General features: G+C 39.2%; 3 protein-coding genes across 4 annotated transcripts; 2 read left to right on the forward strand and 1 right to left on the reverse strand.

Annotated features, from left to right (window-relative positions):
* Positions 1 to 163: 163 nt before the first annotated feature.
* Positions 164 to 14,176, forward strand: glob1 (globin 1). 2 transcript variants are annotated; one of them, XM_077433861.1, is made up of 4 exons: positions 164 to 490; positions 13,459 to 13,617; positions 13,690 to 13,915; positions 13,983 to 14,176. In XM_077433861.1, exons 2-4 carry the CDS (start codon positions 13,460 to 13,462, stop codon positions 14,106 to 14,108), a joined length of 510 nt encoding a protein of 169 aa, XP_077289987.1. In that variant the 5' UTR covers positions 164 to 490; position 13,459; the 3' UTR covers positions 14,109 to 14,176. The 2 variants fall into 2 exon arrangements, with proteins under 2 accessions (XP_077289987.1, XP_077289988.1); XM_077433862.1 differs by having other exon boundaries at positions 196 to 307.
* A 1,742-nt stretch (positions 14,177 to 15,918) lies between these two features.
* RpL38 (ribosomal protein L38) lies at positions 15,919 to 17,028 on the reverse strand. Its single transcript, XM_077432247.1, has 4 exons — positions 16,930 to 17,028; positions 16,309 to 16,369; positions 16,067 to 16,189; positions 15,919 to 15,991 (listed from the first exon to the last, which is right to left on the reverse strand). Exons 1-4 carry the CDS (start codon positions 16,930 to 16,932, stop codon positions 15,966 to 15,968), a joined length of 213 nt encoding a protein of 70 aa, XP_077288373.1. The 5' UTR covers positions 16,933 to 17,028; the 3' UTR covers positions 15,919 to 15,965.
* Positions 17,029 to 18,124: 1,096 nt separating this feature from the next.
* On the forward strand, positions 18,125 to 22,567 carry LOC143913845 (uncharacterized). The gene is made up of 11 exons (XM_077433863.1): positions 18,125 to 18,219; positions 18,291 to 18,488; positions 18,560 to 19,050; positions 19,118 to 19,262; positions 19,356 to 19,442; positions 19,515 to 19,641; positions 19,719 to 19,898; positions 19,976 to 20,148; positions 20,227 to 20,425; positions 21,557 to 22,259; positions 22,310 to 22,567. The coding sequence occupies exons 1-10, from the start codon at positions 18,178 to 18,180 to the stop codon at positions 22,096 to 22,098; spliced, it is 2,184 nt and encodes a 727-aa protein (XP_077289989.1). The 5' UTR covers positions 18,125 to 18,177; the 3' UTR covers positions 22,099 to 22,259; positions 22,310 to 22,567.
* Positions 22,568 to 24,087: the final 1,520 nt, after the last annotated feature.

Consider the following 24,087-nt stretch of genomic DNA (forward strand, 5'->3'; position numbering starts at 1 on the left):
CTTTATTTTCCTCATCATTGCCCGCTTGTATCTGGTCCAGTAATGGTTCACAAATAAAATCAAACCATTTCAAACTCTGAGAGTTTTTTTTTTGGGGGGCAATTTTCCTCTACGGTTCAGTGGATTCGGCTTCCTAATGAGCAATTATCGCACGGCACCTCTTGAGAACCACTGATGTCGAAGATCGAAATCGACAATAATAACGAACGAACAAACAGAACGTAGTCGCCGTTTGACTAGTCGTCGAGCCGGGTGTCGAGCTGGTTGAGTCGCACACCCAGAGGCTCAAATCAGTTCCCAACGAGAGGTCCGTCCAGTTGATAGTCACCCATCCCAAAACATCACCATCCAATCAATTGAACACCCGACTCACAATTTACACGGCAGAAAAAATAATTAAAACAGAACCCGAAAACTCAAACCCCCCCCAGTTTATCGCACGTTCGACGAATTGCATGTTTTGCCGATTCGGTTTTCACCTCACACTCTGGTGAGTATAATTATGTTAGCGCAAATCCCAAATGTCGCCGAAATATCAATATATTTCCCAATACCCGTGAGCAAATACAGATAGTATTGTTACGTACATATATAGTGCAATTCAATGTGTTCATGAAGCTATTTCAAAAAATATCACTATTTTTTACGATTATCTCAAATATCTATGATAAGTTTTAATATACAACGTGTGAATCGTGCTATGTATGTTTGTCTTTTGTACGCAAAATGTTTGATAATTTATTTTTTTTCACTGTGTAGCTTCTTCAGTGCCCATATAAAGTAGTATCTACATACATATTATGTACATACGTTTCTTTTAATTCTTATTTATATTTACGTTTAAAATTCGTTAGCAGCCTTCAAATGGAAACACTGATTTATTCTTTCACTTTGCTAAAATCTCAAAATGTATAGATTTTCCGACTGTTTCATCTCTTTATATAGTTGAAAATGGTTTGTAGATTCGTCCAGATTTATGGATTAATATCGAAAATGTATTTAATACGTATATATATGCGGGAATTTTCCGATATTTTATAAATTACTATGACAACTTTGATATTCAATGCTATATAAATATATGCCGTTGTTTATTATCTAATCTATAATTTGGAAAGAGACTTTGTATGTAAATATCCTTGGTCGTCGTCGTCGTCGTCTTCGTCGTCTTCGTCGTCTTCGTCCGTAGATCGGTGACGTCATCGAACACGTGATTCGATTTTTTTTTTTTTTCGATCCATGGGCGCCGATTTTTTTTTTCGTTTCAATGGATTCACCCCCGCGGGGGCGCAAGGCGAGTAGCTTCATGGGGCCCCGCCAGGGGCGCCACAAGGGGCGCAGCCCCGTGGGGCTCAAAAGGGGGCGCCACAAGGGGCGCAGCCCCGTGGGGCCCCGAAGGGGGCCCGGGGGGCCCAGCCTCATGGGGCGCAGCCCCATGGGGCTCAAAAGGGGGTGCCACAAGGGGCGCAGCCCCGTGAAGCCCCGAAGGGGGCGCGGGGGGCCCAGCCTCATGGGGCTCAAAAGGGGGCGCCACAAGGGGCGCAGCCCCGTGGGGCCCAGCCTCATGGGGCGCAGCCCCATGAGGTTCAAAAGGGGGCGCCACAAGGGGCGCAGCCCCGTGGGGCCCCGAAGGGGGCCCGGGGGGCCCAGCCTCATGGGGCGCAGCCCCATGGGGCTCAAAAGGGGGCGCCACAAGGGGCGCAGCCCCGTGGGGCCCCGAAGGGGGCCCGGGGGGCCCAGCCTCATGGGGCGCAGCCCCATGGGGCTCAAAAGGGGGTGCCACAAGGGGCGCAGCCCCGTGAAGCCCCGAAGGGGGCGCGGGGGGCCCAGCCTCATGGGGCGCAGCCCCATGGGGCTCAAAAGAGGGCGCCACAAGGGGCGCAGCCCCGTGGGGCCCCGTAGGGGGCCCGGGGGGCCCAGCCTCATGGGGCGCAGCCCCATGAGGCTCAAAAGGGGGCGCCACAAGGGGCGCAGCCCCGTGGGGTCCCGAAGGGGGCCCGGGGGGCCCAGCCTCATGGGGCGCAGCCCCATGGGGCTCAAAAGGGGGCGCCACAAGGGGCGCAGCCCCGTGGGGCCCCGAAGGGGGCCCGGGGGGCCCAGCCTCATGGGGCGCAGCCCCATGGGGCTCAAAAGGGGGTGCCACAAGGGGCGCAGCCCCGTGAAGCCCCGAAGGGGGCGCGGGGGGCCCAGCCTCATGGGGCGCAGCCCCATGGGGCTCAAAAGGGGGTGCCACAAGGGGCGCAGCCCCGTGAAGCCCCGAAGGGGGCGCGGGGGGCCCAGCCTCATGGGGCGCAGCCCCATGGGGCTCAAAAGGGGGCGCCACAAGGGGCGCAGCCCCGTGGGGCCCCGAAGGGGGCCCGGGGGGCCCAGCCTCATGGGGCGCAGCCCCATGGGGCTCAAAAGGGGGCGCCACAAGGGGCGCAGCCCCGTGGGGCCCCGAAGGGGGCCCGGGGGGCCCAGCCTCATGGGGCGCAGCCCCATGGGGCTCAAAAGGGGGCGCCACAAGGGGCGCAGCCCCGTGGGGCCCAGCCTCATGGGGCGCAGCCCCATGGGGCTCAAAAGGGGGCGCCACAAGGGGCGCAGCCCCGTGGGGCCCCGAAGGGGGCCCGGGGGGCCCAGCCTCATGGGGCGCAAGCCCTAATAGGCATTAACTAAGGGGGGCGAAGCCCTAGACGGCAATTAATCATGGGGGCGCGGAGGGGCGAAGCCCTAAAAGGCAACTGATCATGGGGGCGAAGCCTTAGACGGCATTTAATCATGGGGGCGCGGAGGGGCGAAGCCCTAAAAGGCATTAACTAAGGGGGGCGAAGCCCTAAACGGCAATTAATCTTGGGGGCGCGGGGGGCGAAGCCCTAAAAGGCAACTGATCATGGGGGCGAAGCCTTAGACGGCATTTAATCATGGGGGCGCGGAGGGGCGAAGCCCTAAAAGGCATTAACTAAGGGGGGCGAAGCCCTAAACGGCAATTAATCTTGGGGGCGTGGGGGGCGAAGCCCTAAAAGGCAACTGATCATGGGGGCGAAGCCTTAGACGGCATTTAATCATGGGGGCGCGGAGGGGCGAAGCCCTAAAAGGCATTAACTAAGGGGGGCGAAGCCCTAAACGGCAATTAATCTTGGGGGCGCGGGGGGCGAAGCCCTAAAAGGCATTAAATAAGGGGGGCGAAGCCCTAGACGGCATTTAATCATGGGGGTGCGGAGGGGCGAAGCCCTAAAAGGCATTAACTAAGGGGGGCGAAGCCCTAAACGGCAATTGCTCATGGGGCGTGGAGGGGCGAAGCCCTAGAAGGCAAAGGCTCAGGGGGGCGCCGAGGGCGAAGCCCTAGAAGGCAAAAAAAAAATTTGATTTTTTTTTTGATTTTTTAAAAAAATTTTTTTTAATTTTTTTTTTATTTTTTTTTTATTTTTTTTTTAATTTTTTTTTTTGATTTTTTTTTTATTTTTTTTTTATTTTTTTTTTTAATTTTTAAATTTTTTTTTAATTTTTTTTTTTTTTAATTAAATTAGCTTAGTCATGTTTAAGCGGTTTATATTATAAACACTGAGCGAAGCCGGGTAATACAGCTAGTCTAATCTATAATTTGGAAAGAGACTTTGTATGTAAATATCCTTGGTCGTCGTCGTCGTCGTCTTCGTCGTCTTCGTCGTCGTCGTCCGTAGATCGGTGACGTCATCGAACACGTGATTCGATTTTTTTTTTTTTTCGATCCATGGGCGCCGATTTGTTTTTTTCGATTCAATGGATTCACCCCCGCGGGGGCGCAAAGCGAGTAGTTTCATGGGGCCCCGCCAGGGGCGCCACAAGGGGCGCAGCCCCGTGGGGCTCAAAAGGGGGCGCCACAAGGGGCACAGCCCCGTGGGGCCCCGAAGGGGGCCCGGGGGGCCTAGCCTCATGGGGCGCAGCCCCATGGGGCTCAAAAGGGAGTGCCACAAGGGGCGCAGCCCCGTGAAGCCCCGAAGGGGGCGCGGGGGGCCCAGCCTCATGGGGCGCAGCCCCATGGGGCTCAAAAGGGGGCGCCACAAGGGGCGCAGCCCCGTGGGGCCCCAGCCTCGTGGGGCGCAGCCCCATGGGGCTCAAAAGGGGGTGCCACAAGGGGCGCAGCCCCGTGAAGCCCCGAAGGGGGCGCGGGGGGCCCAGCCTCATGGGGCGCAAGCCCTAATAGGCATTAACTAAGGGGGGCGAAGCCCTAGACGGCAATTAATCATGAGGGCGCGGAGGGGCGAAGCCCTAAAAGGCAACTGATCATGGGGGCGAAGCCTTAGACGGCATTTAATCATGGGGGCGCGGAGGGGCGAAGCCCTAAAAGGCATTAACTAAGGGGGGCGAAGCCCTAAACGGCAATTAATCTTGGGGGCGCGGGGGGCGAAGCCCTAAAAGGCATTAACTAGGGGGGGCGAAGCCCTAGACGGCATTTAATCATGGGGGTGCGGAGGGGCGAAGCCCTAAAAGGCATTAACTAAGGGGGGCGAAGCCCGAAACGGCAATTAATCTTGGGGGCGCGGGGGGCGAAGCCCTAAAAGGCATTAACTAAGGGGGGCGAAGCCCTAGACGGCTTTGAATCATGGGGGCGCGGAGGGGCGAAGCCCTAAAAGGCAACTGATCATGGGGGCGAAGCCCTAAACGGCAATTGCTCATGGGGCGTGGAGGGGCGAAGCCCTAGAAGGCAAAGGCTCAGGGGGGTGCCGAGGGCGAAGCCCTAGAAGGCAAAAAAAAAAAATTGATTTTTTTTTTTATTTTTTAAAAAAATTTTTTTGATTTTTTTTTTGATTTTTTTTTTGATTTTTTTTTATTTTTTTTTTAATTTTTTTTTAAAATTTTTTTTTAAAATTTTAAAATTTTTTAATTTTTTTTAATTAATTTTTTTTCATGAGGGCGCAGCCTCATGGGGCGCAGCCCCATGGGGCTCAAAAGGGGGCGCAGCTTTATGGGGCACAGCCTTATCGGCCGCAGCCTTATGGGGCGCTGTCTTATGGGGCGCAGCCTTAGGGGCGCAGTCTTATGGGGCGCAGCCTTAGGGGCGCAGTCTTATGGGGCGCCGCCCTAGGGGCGGGGGGGCGAAGCCCTAAAAGGCATTAACTAAGGGGGGCGAAGCCCTAAACGGCAATTAATCTTGGGGGCGCGGGGGGCGAAGCCCTAAAAGGCATTAACTAAGGGGGGCGAAGCCCTAGACGGCATTTAATCATGGGGGTGCGGAGGGGCGAAGCCCTAAAAGGCATTAACTAAGGGGGGCGAAGCCCTAAACGGCAATTAATCTTGGGGGCGCGGGGGGCGAAGCCCTAAAAGGCATTAACTAAGGGGGGCGAAGCCCTAGACGGCTTTGAATCATGGGGGCGCGGAGGGGCGAAGCCCTAAAAGGCAACTGATCATGGGGGGCGAAGCCCTAAACGGCAATTGCTCATGGGGCGTGGAGGGGCGAAGCCCTAGAAGGCAAAGGCTCAGGGGGGTGCCGAGGGCGAAGCCCTAGAAGGCAAAAAAAAAAAAATGATTTTTTTTTTGATTTTTTTTTTATTTTTTTTTTGATTTTTTTTTTATTTTTTTTTTATTTTTTTTTTTAATTTTTTAATTTTTTTTTTTTTTTTAATTAAATTAGCTTAGTCATGTTTAAGCAGTTTATATTATAAACACTGAGCGAAGCCGGGTAATACAGCTAGTTTATAATAAATACAATCATGCGTATTATTTGGACTTAGCAACGTGTTGTTATATAATACTAGCTGTATTACCCGGCTTCGCTCAGTGTTTATAATATAAACCGCTTAAACATGACTAAGCTAATTTAATTAAAAAAAAAAAAAAATTAAAAAAAAATTTAAAAATTAAAAAAAAAAATAAAAAAAAAATAAAAAAAAAAATCAAAAAAAAAAATTAAAAAAAAAATAAAAAAAAAATAAAAAAAAAAATTAAAAAAAAATCAAAAAAAAAAAAATAAAAAAAAAATTAAAAAAAATTAAAAAAAAATTAAAAAAAAAATTTTTAAAAAATCAAAAAAAAAAATCAAAATTTTTTTTTGCCTTCTAGGGCTTCGCCCTCGGCGCCCCCCTGAGCCTTTGCCTTCTAGGGCTTCGCCCCTCCACGCCCCATGAGCAATTGCCGTTTAGGGCTTCGCCCCCCTTAGTTAATGCCTTTTAGGGCTTCGCCCCTCCGCACCCCCATGATTAAATGCCGTCTAGGGCTTCGCCCCCCTTAGTTAATGCCTTTTAGGGCTTCGCCCCCCGCGCCCCCAAGATTAATTGCCGTTTAGGGCTTCGCCCCCCTTAGTTAATGCCTTTTAGGGCTTCGCCCCTCCGCGCCCCCATGATTAAATGCCGTCTAAGGCTTCGCTCCCATGATCAGTTGCCTTTTAGGGCTTCGCCCCCCACGCCCCCAAGATTAATTGCCGTTTAGGGCTTCGCCCCCCTTAGTTAATGCCTTTTAGGGCTTCGCCCCTCCGCGCCCCCATGATTAAATGCCGTCTAAGGCTTCGCCCCCATGATCAGTTGCCTTTTAGGGCTTCGCCCCTCCGCGCCCCCATGATTAATTGCCGTCTAGGGCTTCGCCCCCCTTAGTTAATGCCTATTAGGGCTTGCGCCCCATGAGGCTGGGCCCCCCGGGCCCCCTTCGGGGCCCCACGGGGCTGCGCCCCTTGTGGCGCCCCCTTTTGAGCCCCATGGGGCTGCGCCCCATGAGGCTGCGCCCCCCGCGCCCCCTTCGGGGCTTCACGGGGCTGCGCCCCTTGTGGCACCCCCTTTTGAGCCCCATGGGGCTGCGCCCCATGAGGCTAGGCCCCCCGGGCCCCCACGGGGCTGCGCCCCTTGTGGCGCCCCCTTTTGAGCCCCATGGGGCTGCGCCCCATGAGGCTGGGCCCCCCGGGCCCCCTTCGGGGCCCCACGGGGCTGCGCCCCTTGTGGCGCCCCCTTTTGAGCCCCATGGGGCTGCGCCCCATGAGGCTGGGCCCCCCGGGCCCCCACGGGGCTGCGCCCCTTGTGGCGCCCCCTTTTTAGCCCCATGGGGCTGCGCCCCATGAGGCTGGGCCCCCCGGGCCCCCTTCGGGGCCCCACGGGGCTGCGCCCCTTGTGGCGCCCCCTTTTGAGCCCCATGGGGCTGCGCCCCATGAGGCTGGGCCCCCCGCGCCCCCTTCGGGGCTTCACGGGGCTGCGCCCCTCGTGGCACCCCCTTTTGAGCCCCATGGGGCTGCGCCCCATGAGGCTGGGCCCCACGGGGCTGCGCCCCTCGTGGCGCCCCCTTTTGATCCCCATGGGGCTGCGCCCCATGAGGCTGGGGCCCCACGGGGCTGCGCCCCTTGTGGCGCCCCTGGCGGGGCCCCATGAAACTACTCGCCTTGCGCCCCCGCGGGGGTGAATCCATTGAATCGAAAAAAACAAATCGGCGCCCATGGATCGAAAAAAAAAAAATCGAATCACGTGTTCGATGACGTCACCGATCTACGGACGACGACGACGAAGACGACGACGACGAAGACGACGACGACCAAGGATATTTACATACAAAGTCTCTTTCCAAATTATAGATTAGATATATGTACTTAGGCGACGCCGGGTGTATTTTCTATTATCAGTATATAGTCATATATATGACTTTCGATGAATATTTGTCAGTAAACATGATTATATTTGGTATACTTTTATGATAAGTAATTTATTTGAGTCGTTTACCTCATCAAATTGACACTATGTGTATGTAGAATTTTTATTTAATTAGATAAAGTACATATATATAAAATACAATATAAAATAATTGTATTATTTCAATTAGCGTGTACTATGTAATTGGTTTTGTCATACCATTGAATAAATAAAACGAGTCGTACATATTATGGTATGCTTTTTAATCATAATAAAGGTTTTCCTCTCGAAAGGATTGGAACGTGATAACCGTTCGAGCTTTGAGAAACGTTGACGTATCGGCGCTTTATAAATTTACGAACGTCTGAAATCAATCCATCAATGAAACATGATATATATTATGTGGTCATAGAGAACGTCAATATTAGAGGCCAAGGCCTTAATTGGATGGAATATTTAATGCCGAACGTCCCATCTACAATTTTTATAGCCGGATTCTTGAAGAAAATTGTTAGATTTGGTATACATATGTATAAGCTGTGATATACTGTTTCTTATTACATACATACATACATACAAACGTTTTATGAGTTTGATCTTGTGTTGAAAAAATTCTCAAAAACGTCCCCGATGTCATATCATTTCAAAAGCTGTTTTTTGTTTTAATGGAAAAACATCGGACGTGTATAATTGAACTATTTATATTATTGTCTTAAGCAACTGACATCAAAACACATCGCTGATTGAGAAATGGCGTGCCAAAAAGCTATTAGACACACACGAAACTCAATACATGAACAGATCTGTTCAAAATGTTTTAATTAAAGCATTATAAAAAATCATGTACTTTTAAAATGTACGAAATATAAATTAAGCCGCAAGCTAAAGCTCTGCGATGAATTATAAATGAATCGCATAATGCACACATTAAAATTCAACACTCGAATAAAAAAAATGACATTCGGTCCATATAAAAACTCATTAATACACTATATACACTTCAATCCCGATGGGGTTTTTAATACGATATCTACACGTTCATTTTGATAAAAAATATGCATATATCAATTTTATTATTATTTTATTGGCTTCGACACACTTTGAATAGAAATCGTCAATTATAAAAATGATAAAATGACATCAAATATTTTGTTATTTTATATTATACATATATTTTAGTCATGTTCATATGTACACATATTTGGTAACTGCATTGAAGCTAGAAATCGGGTTTACTTATTTACATTTCCTGTTTTTCGGTACGCATTCCGATGAAATCTATTTTTTTAATGCATTTTCCAATACATTTACTTTGACTATAATAAATTTAATTCGTGACATTCCAACTAGTAGAGTTTCCAAAATAAAATATTGCGTAGGAGTAATCCCTTTAAACATCTCGAAAAATCACACAAGTAATTAATCAATGTAATTAAATAAAAACATTGTGGCATCTAATTCCCAGCATTTTATTTTTTTAACAAACCGGAAATCTTTTATTAAAATTTTTAATGCTATACAAGATAGTATTTGTGATTCGTTTGGTACATATGTATGTATGTACAGTATGATTTTCAACTTACATAAATCAATGAGTTGTATTCCCCTGATTTAAATGATAATATTAGAATCAAGATCAACAGTATTCTGTCAGAATGTTCCGTACCATAATTAACACCAACTTTCACACCTACAATTAAAATCATCGTGATTATCGCTTTGTACTTTTCATTCTTTCCTCTACAAAAGGCAACAGAAAATCAATGAAATAACACAAATTGAGGATACTTATCTCTATGGCATGTAATAAGTAGAGGTAGGATAGTCACAGTGCTATCAATTGTTCGGCAAACCTTTAACAATTCATTTACAACCTTCGAACAATACACGGCCCCCTCAGGCTCCGGTGACTAGTAATAAGCAAGTATAAGCGCAAAATTCGAAATTTAATCAGTGGAATCTCGCATTTAAAATTTTTAGCTTAATTATGGAAAACACCGTTTTTCCAGTATACAATGTATTTGTGTAGCGTAACAATATTAAAGAAATTTTAACTTTTTGATAAAAATGAATAATATTCAGTGAAAACGTAAAAAAATCTAATATGGAGGAAAAGTTGCGTTTTCCATCAAATATGAAAAGATCAGTCAACGGTTTTTAGAAATAGACGTTTATTTCTAGCTATTTTTCATCGATTGAGTAATATAAATTCCTCATTGAACAAATCTTACATATTATAATCGGGTCTACCTCACGAGCCCGAATGCGAAACGCCCGAAAACGCAAATATCGGAAGGCAAAGATCGAAAATCGAAAGATCAAAAAAAAAGGTGGATGGTAAACGGTACATACTCACTTAATTTGCGCGAGCAGGATACAACAGGAACAAGAGGAACAGACTTTTCTTCCCGTATTCTGCGCGCGCACATTAATACGGGAGGAAAAGCCTGTTCCTCTTGTTCCGGTTGTATCCTGCTCGCGCAAATTAAGTGAGTATGTACCGTTTACCATGCACCCTTTTTTTATCTTTCAACTTAAGATCTTTTGATTTTCGATCTTTGCCTTCCGATATTTGCATTTTCGGGCGTTTCACATTCGGGCTCGTGACTGAGACCGATTATAATCATAGGCCCTTTACCATCAACCACAAGCTTTCTAAATCCATCACACAAAATTTACACCACACTCTTATCTGGAAAAATTCCAGTGTCGTCGTGCTATTATTAAACGGAGCAAGCCATCGACCGTTTGAATTGACCCTTACTTTTATGTTTTGTGACGTGTGGAAATTATCAGAGTCGTCTACTGAAAACTACATAGATATATTTTTAACGGGAAATGTACGACTGACTGCCCGTCAACGAATTGAACATGCTGTCACAACACTGCACTACATATGTACATAAATGCATACGTACCCCATACCCATATATTACACAATTATATTCATAGGTGTCCATGGAATCTTTCATCGTTGAATTCGCACTGGAAATTTGATGGCAAATGCCGTTTCGCATGTTCGATTGGTGCCTTTTTGAATTGAAGATGACGCGATCACAACACAAAAGTGTCACTGAGATAGTTGATTGTATGAAATGGTTATAATTCAATTATGCAGTGTTACCGGTTGTAATAGGGCTATATAATAGGAACGTATGTAAACGTACGTGTGTGTATCATTCTATGCACATTATATATTTACGGACGTGCTAATAGTAATCGACTAATTTTCACTCGATCGTGAAAAACCTCAGGAAAACTGAGCAGCGTTTATCAATTGTTTATCTCTTTTTTTATGCGTGATTTTCTATTTTACTGTAATTAGGATAAAAAAATGTTTATTTTATAATTGCTTTAATTTAAAAGACTCGGCAAGCTAAACTATCTCTAAAGTTTATTTGCTCTATTGAATTGACATGTTTATAAACCCCAATACATGCAAAATCGGCCATTTCATGACTTTGCACTTTCCAAATGTAATATCAATAATCTATATACACTAGTGTTGTACCCGATGAAATATCATCGCATGGGTGTTGGAATATTAAGTTATTAAATAAAAAAAAATGTGTCAGTCTTGTGTTCGATCCGCACGCAGTCAAAATTTTTTCAAATACCTTTTAAATATATTTAACTAGTGGTTTTAGCCGGCTTTGCTCGGTATTTGTAATACAAACCGCTTAAACATGGCTAATCTAATAGTAAAATTTTTATAAAATTTATTTGAATAGTATTATTTTATTTAAATTCATTTGAATATTCATAAGTTTTTTTATTAAATTTAACATCACGGATTCTACGAACCAAAACTTACATACATACATACAAAATCTATTTCGAAAATACATATATACATATTAGATTTAAAATTTATATTAAATTGTTTAATTTAAAAAAATGGTATAAACTACCTACCTACCTATATTTAAACAATAGAAAAATTTATGAAATAAATAAATTTTCAATAGATGGCGGTAAATTCTCAGAGACTTGCCTAGAGGAAGCATTGGTAGCAAACAGTATACATACAAATTTTTTTCTTTCGTTATTATATTCGAAAATTTTGTTGGCAATGTTTTAGCTGTGACGTACATATGTATGTCGAATCGAAACGACTATTATAGTACGGCGAGCGTTATCGCAGATACACACAGAGAGAGAGACTAGTGATATTATATATATTGTTGCGTAGGGGTGGGTGGAGGATCCAAGTAAAAGGCCAAAGTCGTTTCACAGCATTTATTGGTGATTAAGAAGATATACGCACTGGCAGTGCTCCGTCCAGAATGTCTTAATATCGCCCAAGTACCACCTTATAACGGATAGGTCTCTCAGGGCATCTTCAACGTCCGGTTTGTTTACCTATTGTTATGGTCACGTACTAGATGTGCCACGGAAGTCGGTCCCACGCTACCGCTGTCGGTTCTGAGAACTCTACCGGAATGCGACTGAGTTACCGCTACCCCCGCTAAGTGCATTCTGGGGTATCTCATTGTTAAGTCTGGAGATAATCCTCAAAACCAATTATAACGGTCACACGGTCTCTGGGATGCTACTCGGCGTACGTGGTGTACGTAACAATATGATATGTACTATCGTGAAATTTGGCGAAATATCAATATATGAAATGAAAATGAATACAAAGCAATCAAAATTTTGAGGTCAAATTTTCTCATGATATTCCATCTATTTATACTTTGTATATAGATAAAATAAATAAAAAAAGATCTTTATCGTATTGTTTCATTATTTCATGTATTTTTTTTTTAATTTTAAAACTTTCTATAACATTTATCTTTAAGTTCGATTATTTGAAATTATTTGAAAAATATTAAATATATGTATGCCCTACAGGCTAAATTTTATGCATTAATGCTATTCAATTAATTTAATAATTTACATTTATATGTACATATGTATGTATGTGATTTACTTTTACATACATATTTATCATTTATTCATCACTTTTAGAAATTTGTTTTTTGAAAACTTAGTGGTATGTTTTGATCTAAAAAGTCAATTATATTATATTTTAAATGACAAAAATAAAATTATAGTCTTAAAAAAGGGCGCTGCTCAAATTCAGATGACTTTCTCCCATTAAATGCTATAAATAAAATAGATTTGAGATATGACTTAATTAGTTATTACTCAAACGAAAGAAGTGGTGACATAAGAGCTTTCATTAAAGCCTCTTGATGACATATAATATTTATTTTTATAATTAATATGAATTCATGTAAATGGGTGCATTAAGTTGCAATTATGTATGTAAATTCTGTTGCATGTAAAAAAATTGAGAAATTTAAATAAAATTTAAACCGTTTCAAAAACTTGGCTTTAACACCGTTCTGAAGTTTAAAATACTACGTACAAATAAACAGTCCATATCCGGGTCATCATTTACGATTTGATCACCTTTAAGTCTTGCGTTATTTCCGTGCTATACTTTAATACCTCTGAATGTTAACTCAACCAAAATACCTCTGAATGTTAACTCAACCAAAATACCGATTGAATTTCTAGTCAAAAATTTACCTTTCTCTTAACAAAATATTGATTTTATGTGGGTAGGTACTTACAGATTTCACATTTCTCATGATGATATAATAATTACAGTAATGTTTATAATATATTGTATGTATGTCGACTTGTTCAAAAAAATTTGAGAGCAAGTTTTGAAATCTACAAATTACTCCGTAACGAAAACAAGTTTCGATAATTCCACTAATTATACGTATCCAAGCTAATGACCCATCTGATGTGCGCTGGTATTTCAATACTATATTTCAATGCACAACATGACTACATATATAATCTATAACATTACACAAGCAGTATACTAATGTATATTGTATGTATATTTTCTATTGATCACATCATTTACATGTTTCAGAATGGGTGCCTTTTTAAGTTACTTGTGGTGGGGAATGCAAAATCCGGATGAGGATGATCCAATTTCTGGACTTTCAATACGAGATATTTACTATGTAAGGAAATCGTGGACTAAAGTAAGCGCCGACGGTGTATCTTCAGGAACTGAATTACTGATCAGGTTAATTTTTATTAAATTTGAAATTGTAATTAAATATACTAACATATTTTCATAGTTGTTTTTCTAATTTAGATATTTTACGAGCCATCCAGAAGGAAGATTATTCTTTAGAACATTCAAAGATATGTCAAATGAAGATTTAAGAAACAACAGACAATTCCAAGCGCACGCTCTGAATATAATCACAACCATAACTTCTATCATAGATAACTTGCACAAGCCTGATCTGGCTGTAGCAATGTGCGAAAAAATAGGAAAATCTCACAATTCTAGGAAGATCACTGAAAAACCCTTTAACGTAAGTAAAGCGTATTGCATCAAGTCAATATAATTTATTGCTATTACATTATACTCATCTTTTGCAGGATTTAAAAGACGTGTTGGTAGATATGTTTAAAAATATTTTAAAATTCGACGAAGAAACTATGCAATCATGGGTTAAGATGGTCACATTTATGTATTCAAACATTTTTAAACTTTTCGACAAATAATTTAATATATATGTATTACTTGACTTTCTGTATATAATTTACCACTAATAAATCACCTCTCACCACATATTTTTATTTCCTTTTTATCCTTGAATCAACATCTCAACTACGTTTTCAACTCAACAGTTGCTAGACATCAATGTCCTATTAAATAAAGTAAAAATAACATACATAAGTCGAAAATCTGGATCCGGATTATCCGTGCTTCAAATACAAGTTTGCTTCATCAAATTAAAAGTATACCCCGAGACACAAATCATCCAAGGAGCGTATTACAATCGTATGTTGTGGAAATGCATCAGGAACTAATAAAATAAAACTTTTAGTAATTGGAAAAGCAAAAAAACCTAGATCATTTAAGGGGCTGGAATAAAAAATCTTCCTGTTGGTTATTATAACCAGGGCTTTTTTTGAAAAAGAAGGTGCTGGAACTCACTTCTTGTCATGTTTTTATTGGAAAAGATTATATTATATGGAATATTCGTTTGAAACATAAAAAATGCCGAGTCAAAAAGGTGCCGGAATGCCGTTCCACCGCGTTAAATGGGAAAAAAGCCTTGATTTTTTTTGCTTGAAACCAACAACAAGGAGCATGGATGGATAGAGAGATCATTGAAAATTGGTTCCAGATTAAATGGGTTCCTAAAGTGAGATATTTTTTAAAAAGAGTTTCCACAGAAAGCAGTAGGTATTGTTAATAGATACCGCTCCTTCTCATCCAAATGAAACTATAATATGAACAAAAGACAGTCTCATGATAGCTAATTTCTATCGCCTTATCATCAATGAAATGGCTTAACCGTGCTGGTCTTCTCAAAACTCTTGCTGAGGAAGATGATGAATTGATCAATTTCTGGAAAAATATTAAGTATATTGGAAGCTAAACACAAAATAGCAAAATCTTAGTCGAAAGTAAAACCAATAACACTGCTTCGATCATGGAGAAAGATTTATTCCCAACATAGAAATAGATTTATCAGATTGTGAAGAAATCGAAGCGAGTGATATATTATGTATCTGAAATATGTTGATTTATGGAAAATTGAAAATGCTTTGAAAATATTGACTGGGAAAACATTGGGAGGTTTGATCGCGTTTCAAATGATCCAGGTTTGCAATGCATGAGTGATTCGGATATCGTTTCTATGTATATCAAAAATTGATAGTTCGGATTACCCCAGTTAATCGAAAGTACCGTATATTGTGAATTCTTTGGCAGAAAAAATTGCATCAAACCCATTCACAGCATTGAAGATTTGTCGGATATTGGATATTATAATACTCTAAAAAAAATCTTCCTGCGTGGATCATAACGACAAGACTTCTAGTCGTTAGAGCACTATTGTTTATTTCTATGGAAAACTGTTTTTACAAGCCTTTTTGCTCTCTTGCTTTGAGCACTGATGGAACAGTCTATTGTTAATTTATAATTGCCCTGATGAGAAGCCTATCTCAAATAATGACGACAAACAGTACTATGAAATAAAAAAACCCGAGTACACAAATATTTGTCAAGTGATGTCCACATTTGGATATTACCGATTTATTTCACAAAACTCCCTCGAGAACATTGATGAAGCAGTCACCGAGTCACCAAAATATTTATGTATTCTGACATATACCAGAGACAACACAAGCTTTTACTTTATTGAGTTTATTAATTTATGATTTTATTTTATTTTATTATAAATTGGATTCCATTCCAAAAAAATAACTGTTTTTACAGGCAGTCAAAGTAGACACTATCCTCATCACATATACTAGACAAAGTAAAATTAAACATACACATAACATACAAAAAAAACGAATGGGTTGTTTGAAACGTTTATTTAAGAAAAGTAATTACAATATTCCATTTTACTTGGCTTCTTTAACTTGAAGACCTAAAACAAAACAAGATTTTATTAGAAAATAAATTATAAATAAATTACACAAAAATTATGGTTAAAATATCTAACCTGGGGGAAGAGATTGTTTTAGTTTCTCTGCCTTTTCTTTATCTTTAATTACGAGGGTGTATAAGAATCTGGAACACCTCAGCTTGAATTTCACATTATCGGGATTCTTCTTGATTTTGCAAGCTGAAATTATAAACACAAAAAAATAAAGATCGACCAAACAATTCGATGGAAATGCTAATTATTAAGCGAGTAAAGCTATTCAGCGTAAAAAGTACGTTAATAAAAATTGTGATACTTACATTTGGCATCCTTCCTTCTCGCTTTCAAGAGCAAGTCTTTGATTTCTTTAATTTCACGGGGCTGTAAGTAAAAAAGAAATTATTAATCTCGGTTAGGTTTATTAAAACAGTACCACACTGACATTTAGCCCGGGGAATATGATATGAATACAGTACAGATGGTATGCTTCATAGCTAATGTTATTATGAACGTCCATGGCGTTCGATTGGGTTCTTTGCTGTATTTGAAACAGCCCAGCACTTGAGATTAAAACGCCAAAGACCAATCAGATACTAGATATTTATGAAATTTCGAGCATGGATGTAAATAAATGGGTTAGAATTTAAATGTCATAAAATCGCACTATCCAAATTTGACATATTGGTTACATGTTGAGCTAACGACCGGCATTTTGACTTTTTATTTTATACGTGCACTTCAGAAGGATTAAGAATGATTTAAAAACTGAGGAGAAAGACCAAATACAATGACGAAATTATCAGCCAGAAAATCGGGCTATGGTGATCCAACCATGCAAATACAACGAATGTAGGAACAGCGCCAGAAGGAAAACCCGAAATCGAGAGGGGCCAAAAGTGGGTCAGGGGCGTAGGCGCCGATGATGGAAACATTAAACGCACCATGGTGAAGGATTGTCTTGTTGCACGTGAACGATGCAACCAGATTCGATAGACGACACCACCAAAGTGACAGAGACGATGGTCAGCCCTGTAAGCCTAAACACCACTCGATTCGACCATGTCACAATAATTTCATATACATAGTTTATTTTGATATTAATTCAATTTTAAAAATATTATTTAGTATGTAACTATGTATTTTCAAGTCAGTTAAAAGAGTTTTAAGGTCCTTTATTATTACATGGTGTTAAGCTGCCAGCATCGGATTACTCACATAGTCAATCAATAATTTGCCGTTTTCTTGAGTATTCGTATATCTTATTTTTATTTTAAAAGACGACACGGTTCGATGACGACAATCCTTTCAGATGACGTGTATTCCTGAAAAAATAAGAAACGAAGATATCTGGCGTCTAGCAAGATTGTTATATTATTGCTTTCAAAACGAATCCACTCTGCGATGGTTCATCAGCGTTTGATTAAAATAATATGATATTTATTCGGTTCGGTGATTACTGGTTAAAAAGTCACTAAAATCTCTATAACGGAACATCTGGCAGCCGAAAAGACCATCACACTAACGATAACTATCATACTAACAAGAACTTGAGTGCCAAATATTGCGTAATCACGATTTTAATAGAAAAAATTGTCTTTGTGAGCCCCGCAATGTGACGAATAATCCAATTACCATTTATTTATTACAATTTTATCATATTGATACTACAGAGCACATAGTTCCAAGTCGTCACTGTGTGCTAATTGTCAACAACTTTGCCAATGACGTAATTTCAACTTTTTTCAGGGAGGGAGGGGGGACAAAATTTTGCCAGCTTATGGCTGTTTTTTATAAAACCTCCCTTTTTAGAAACTTCTAATCGACGTTCATCCTACATAACGAATAATAGATTTGCTTGAGATTCACTTCCTGGCCAAATTTAAGCGTGTGCAAATGCTCTCCCTTGCATCCCTCCAAATGACGTTTCTGAATTTTGCACACTCCACGAGTATAACCAAGGAATATACTTTCTGAAATGTCTTCTTAAAACCATATACTTATAATGGAAGCTAACACCCTACTTCACTTGCAATTTTATTTTACTGATAACACCTTTTCTATTTGATTATTTTCAAATATGAAAATATAATGTAAGAATGTGTTGGCCACATTTGATTTTAAAAAGCTTTTATAGTACTGGCAAGACTACCACATCGTTTGACAGCTGTCATCGGCATGAACGATTAAATATGGCTGTTTACGATAATTCGGTATTAGTTTTCACAAAAAGGGTAAAACTCTCTCTTCTTATTTGTTTGCAGTTTTTTTTTATGAATTCTCAAATGCAATCTATGTCCTTCAGGTAAAAGTGATATTCGCCTCGTTGAAAAAATTGAATGCATTGAATCAATATAAAGCAATTAAGTATATTGAAAGACATCTCATTTCTGTAAAACGATATGTTCGAATGCCCAAAAAATATAATTTATATAAACGTCGTGTCAAATTACTACCAAAAACGAACTTACGTAAAAGTTCACACCACATCGGATCAATACACGTTAGTCAGAATAGCATGAAACAAATTTCCATTTATTAAAGGATAAATTTAACCAACGTCTATATTTTCAGGAAAGTTTTTCTAAATATACCGACAAATTAGAAACCGATGCTATAAATTGTAATATTCAAGATATTGAAATTGATGAAATTAATCTGTGTCATAATTTCGACATTAGTGCTGAATATTCCAACATAGAAACAAAATCAGAAAATCAATACTATGAGGAATCGCTACCAGACGACTCTAATGAAATTGCATCCGAAAAAAACCAAGAATATACTATAAAAGTTATCGATAAATCAAATGTTAAAAAGAAATTCGTATGCATTATATGCAAAAAGCCAATGAAATCTCACCATTCACTGATAGATCATATTTTCAAACACGCGGGTACCCAGCAATCGTGTTTAAAATGTAGAACTTCTTTCAAAAATGCAACCGCATACAAATGTCATCTATTAAACAATTTTTGTGACAGTGGTGGTTTTAAATACAACACTGATACATTCAACACACTATCAATCAAGCAAATATTATTCTGTCCATACTGTGGGCAAGGGTATGTACATATGCTTAAATTGTGACGGAAAAACTTACATGCAATTTATATGTTTTAATGTTTTTAGGTACTCAAAATTATGTAATTTAAGAAGACATTTAAATAACTGCAAATTTTCTTGTGAAATCAATGATGTACCTATAGATAAAATAAAATGTAACATATGTCAACTACAATTCCATTCAAAGGATGAATGCGACATTCATTATATGGTAAAACTGAGTTTTGACCACTAACATATTCAATCTTTCTACCTACATTTTATTACTCTACTAGTAGATCATATCTAATTTTTTGAATTGCAGAAACATTTTAAAAACCAATGTCAAAAGTGCAACATGTGTTTCAAATCACGTAAATTACTACGCGAACACAATGCAATACATAAAAAGGTTTGCTACAATCATACAGTCCATTTTAAATACATCACTCAAATCATCTAATAAATCGGCTTTTAATTTTAGACTTCTTCAACGACTTATTCATGCGGGGCGTGTATTTTAACATTTCGTACCCGTTCTCTTTACAGAGATCACATGAGGATTTTTAAAAATGACAAAAGTCACATAGAACATACGAAAGCATCTAAACGTAAGGCTTATTGATATATTTTATTCGACCTCTCGTGACAATATTTATAAAATACTGTTTGTAACATTAATATTCAGCTGCTTCTGAACAAATTTGGTGTAAAATTTGCGTCAAGTCATTCGTAGATATGAAAACATACAAACAACACTGTCTACGACAGCATCTGACGAAGCCGTTCATTTGTGATAAATGCGGTTTGACTTTTAAAAATAAGAATGGACTTACGGGTCACCTCATTAGAATGCATAAAAAGAAAGGTAGCAACACTACAACTACAATACAAAGATTAATTAACATTTTTCATTCTTGGAATGCTTGTATTTTTTGATTTTAGCACCGTTAGCATGCGAATTGTGTACTTATTCTACAACCACCACCTATAATATGACAAGGCATTCGCAGATTCATCATAAGCAAGGAGTAAGGAAGTACGTGTGTGATAAATGTCCGAAATTGTTTGGTACATCGTACGGCCTCAAGGACCACTTGGCTACCGTACACTCTCTTGTATGTGCAATATGTTATGTATTATTTTATTATATTTTTATATATGTATGTACTAAGTGTAAGGTTTTGTCTTTGTAGGAAAGACCATACTCATGCAATATGTGTACTCATGTATTTAAACTTCGAAGTCAACTAAAGCGACACAAAGTTATTCACAATCCGACCGTTCCATATCCTTGCCGCTATTGTGCCATGGGATTCCGAAGATACGTACATTTGGAACGGCATTTAGTGTCAAAACATGATGAACATATACAAAATAATTTACATATATCAGGTATGTTTGTTTGTACATATGGAGATTTTATTGATTCTAGGTAAATTCTTCAAAATCAATTGGTCGAAGCAAGTACATAACTCGAATAGCAGATTATCGAAGCGTGAGCCATTCGATTGACACATTTTTCGAACGACAAAATTCCTGAATGTTGAAAGGTTAATTACCACGTTGACAGATAGATGACTTTTGTGTTGATAATTTCAAGTTTATTTAAAACAAAAATATCATAGTTTTTGATGGTGTTGCGTTTTTCCATTTATAACTTATCTATTTATATACAAAGTATCAATAAAAGTATTGATACTCCGTATATAAATAGATTGTGTGAAAATTCGACTTCAAGATTTTAATCTATCTGGAACCAGAATCAATCACGTTTTCATGGTTTTTAAAAATGTGTGAATGGTTGCTATACAATATAGTTGCAAAAGGTTTTAATAAATCGTTCAATTTACTGAATTTAGTTCATTTGCCATTAGGCGGGAAATTCTTTTTTAAGGTAGTAAGTTTTAAAATGATATTTTATTATGCCATCTATTATTATCGCGTCGTAAATTGCGTTACAGCGAATGCATATTATTTAATGGGTCTACTCCATTCGACCGAAAGGGATTTTCCAAATTTCTTATCTGCTTGAACAGGAGTTTGTATATATACAAAAATGTTTTTTGTACACGTGTATGTAATATCTTTAATATTAGAGAAATATTGTGATCATTCATATATTTTTAAGCTATCAACACATCTTAAACATAATTAAAAAACGTTAGAAAATCAATTCTTACTATGGTTTTTTAATAGTTAATGTTTACCTCGTAAAATAAATTTTTCACCGTGTTAATAATTGTGTCTATGTATATCTTTTTTTATCTCCAACACCAAGCAGACGGGGAATTCATAAATTCTTAGTTATTAAACATACTACCACCTGTTTGAAACTTGGCTAACAATATACATTAAAAAAATAGTGATTCAAAAAATGTCTTTCGAACAATTGCGTTTCAAAGAAAACGTCATTATTAGAATAGCATTCGGTGAATTGCTTTCGAAAAATTTACCAAATACTGATTTGATTCATATAAATTGTTTTGACTCATTTTAAAAGTATGTATTTATACTATTTTACAGATTATAATAAAATGCACAAAGTCAACGCTGACAGAAGAAAAAAATCAAAAACGCCTCCTCCGCAGACGACAATGTCCGAAATTCCAAACGTACCGGAAGAACAAATGTTTTCGTTGATCGATGTCCAATCAGGAGAATTGGTATTGCTATCGGTGAACGACATGTCTAAAAACAACGTCATCAATATGACAGCAGAGAGCGATCTATTGAACGACGTTCACATCCCCGTCCTGTGGAACAATACAGAGCCACAACTATACTCCATAAATCCAATTTTACAAGACGACAGGAATGCACAGCCCACTTTTATGATGCCGACGAGCTCCGAAGATCCACAACTTGCCGATGCATCGAAGAATATTATACCCGAATACGTACCACACTACGTACACAATGGAAAGAATATTGAAATGTTAGCCAACGAGTTTGATATAGTAAAAGAAAACATTCTGTCTCAAAACAATTTAAATTCCGATATTATTGTAACAAATCAGAGCTTCAGCGAATGTGTCAACTTTTGCTCTATTGTAATGGATGAATAATTTTTATGATTATAAACATATCGAATACATAAACCAGTAGCGTCGCTAGGTGACACCAAATTATTCAAATTGAAAAACACTAATTCGACATATTTGTTAAATGACGGTCCTTGAGTGGCTACACGCCTCATTGCTATTTCTGTATATATATAAAGCTTTCTGTATATATACAGTTTCCTGTATATATATACAGCTTTCTGTATTTATACAGCTTCCTGTATATATACAGCTTTCTGTATTTATACAGCTTCCTGTATATATACAGCTTTCTGTATTTATACAGCTACCGCGAAAGCCGTCTGGTACAGCTATATATAGCATCAAATATCAGTCATGATTGGCTTTTGTTCGGATTCCTGAGAAATCAGTGTAAATGTAAAGGTAAGAAGGTTAATTGATTCAGTCGAACGGAGACGCAACCCAGAAACAACGTGTGAACATGGCTTCTCACTCGTAATTCATAACAATTAACAAATATTAATAAATAAAAAATACTTTTTTTAATATGAAGTATCATTACTTTTAATTACATATCAATACTTTTTGGCTCATTTGCGTGAACTTTTTTAAACTATTTTACTTCAAGTGCGTCTTAAAGATTTCCATGGTGTTTTATAAAGTTTCTAAAAGTCAGTGGTTCTCAACATATTAATTTTTTAAGAGAATATTAAAATTTTTGATGTTTTCAAATATTTACTTTTATATTTCACTTCGCAAACGATTCAGCTGAAATTCCTACATTTTTCTAAGGGCGCGATCACACAGCGAGGGAGCGGTATGCTATACGCGGGATATTTTTTTTAGATAGTTTTAAACACACACAAGTTGTAGGGTCATACCCGGTACGATACGCCGGATCTTACGGGATCGTGCGGGATCGGAGTGGTCTCGTTGAAATTCTATAGAATTGTTTATACTAACTTGACGGTGATATAAACCAATTCGTCGACGCTCGGACGACGCTTGACAGTGATCGATAACGGTGTATCCCATATTTTTTTTGACATCTCCTCCCAAGCTTCATTGCGAATGTTTTGGTCCTTATATTTTACGGATCTGACGTCATAGACACATTCGTACTGTCGCACAACTTCTATTAATTTTTCTGACATTATGAACTGCGATGTACCGATATTATGAACTGCGATGACCGAGCTCAAAAGACGAACTGTTTGCAGTCACCACTTTCTTGAGTATAAAAAGTATAAATAAAAAATACTTTGTTCTTGATATAAAATAAAGTAAAAATGGGCTCTCTTTAAACGAACATGTTATTGTATCGACATGTACATACATTCATACGGAAATGCATTCAGTATCAATTAGTTACAGTCCATATTGAGTGCACTATAGCCCTTTACGTAAAAAACATCTTTGTTCGTTTATCTGTTGATGGTATTAGGGATTTAAGTACGTATTTAGTTTTTGTACCAAAAAACTTGAGTCCATTGTCTAGTCATTTCTGTTTATTTAGTAACAATTGGTTCCGGTAAACAATTAGTGTACTACATAAAACCCTTTATGCTGAATACATCTTTGTCCGTGATCGCAGAGTTTGTTTATGAAAGTATCGAATGAGTATTTAATTCTTAAACCTACCCGGAAACATTAGTCAATTGTTGTTATAAACCGGACACTTGTTTGTCTATTTTTGTTAATTGTTTACTAATTAAGTTTAAAACTGAATTATTAAAAAATAAAAGCTTGAAATCCTTAATGTAATTTGTATTTTCTATAATCTTATTATTCCGACAAGTTCTGCTATATTTTTTTGCAAATATGGGATACACCGTTATCGATCACTGTCAAGCGTCGTCCGAGGGTCGACGAATTACTATATATCACCGTCAAGTTAGTATAAACAATTCTATAGAATTTCAACGAGACCACTCCGATCCCGCACGATCCCGTAAGATCCGGCGTATCGTACCGGGTATGACCCTACAACTTGTGTGTGTTTAAAACTATCTAAAAAAAATATCCCGCGTA

Source organism: Arctopsyche grandis, chromosome 6 (assembly GCF_051622035.1).
Source record: "Arctopsyche grandis isolate Sample6627 chromosome 6, ASM5162203v2, whole genome shotgun sequence".
NCBI lineage: Eukaryota > Metazoa > Arthropoda > Insecta > Trichoptera > Hydropsychidae > Arctopsyche > Arctopsyche grandis.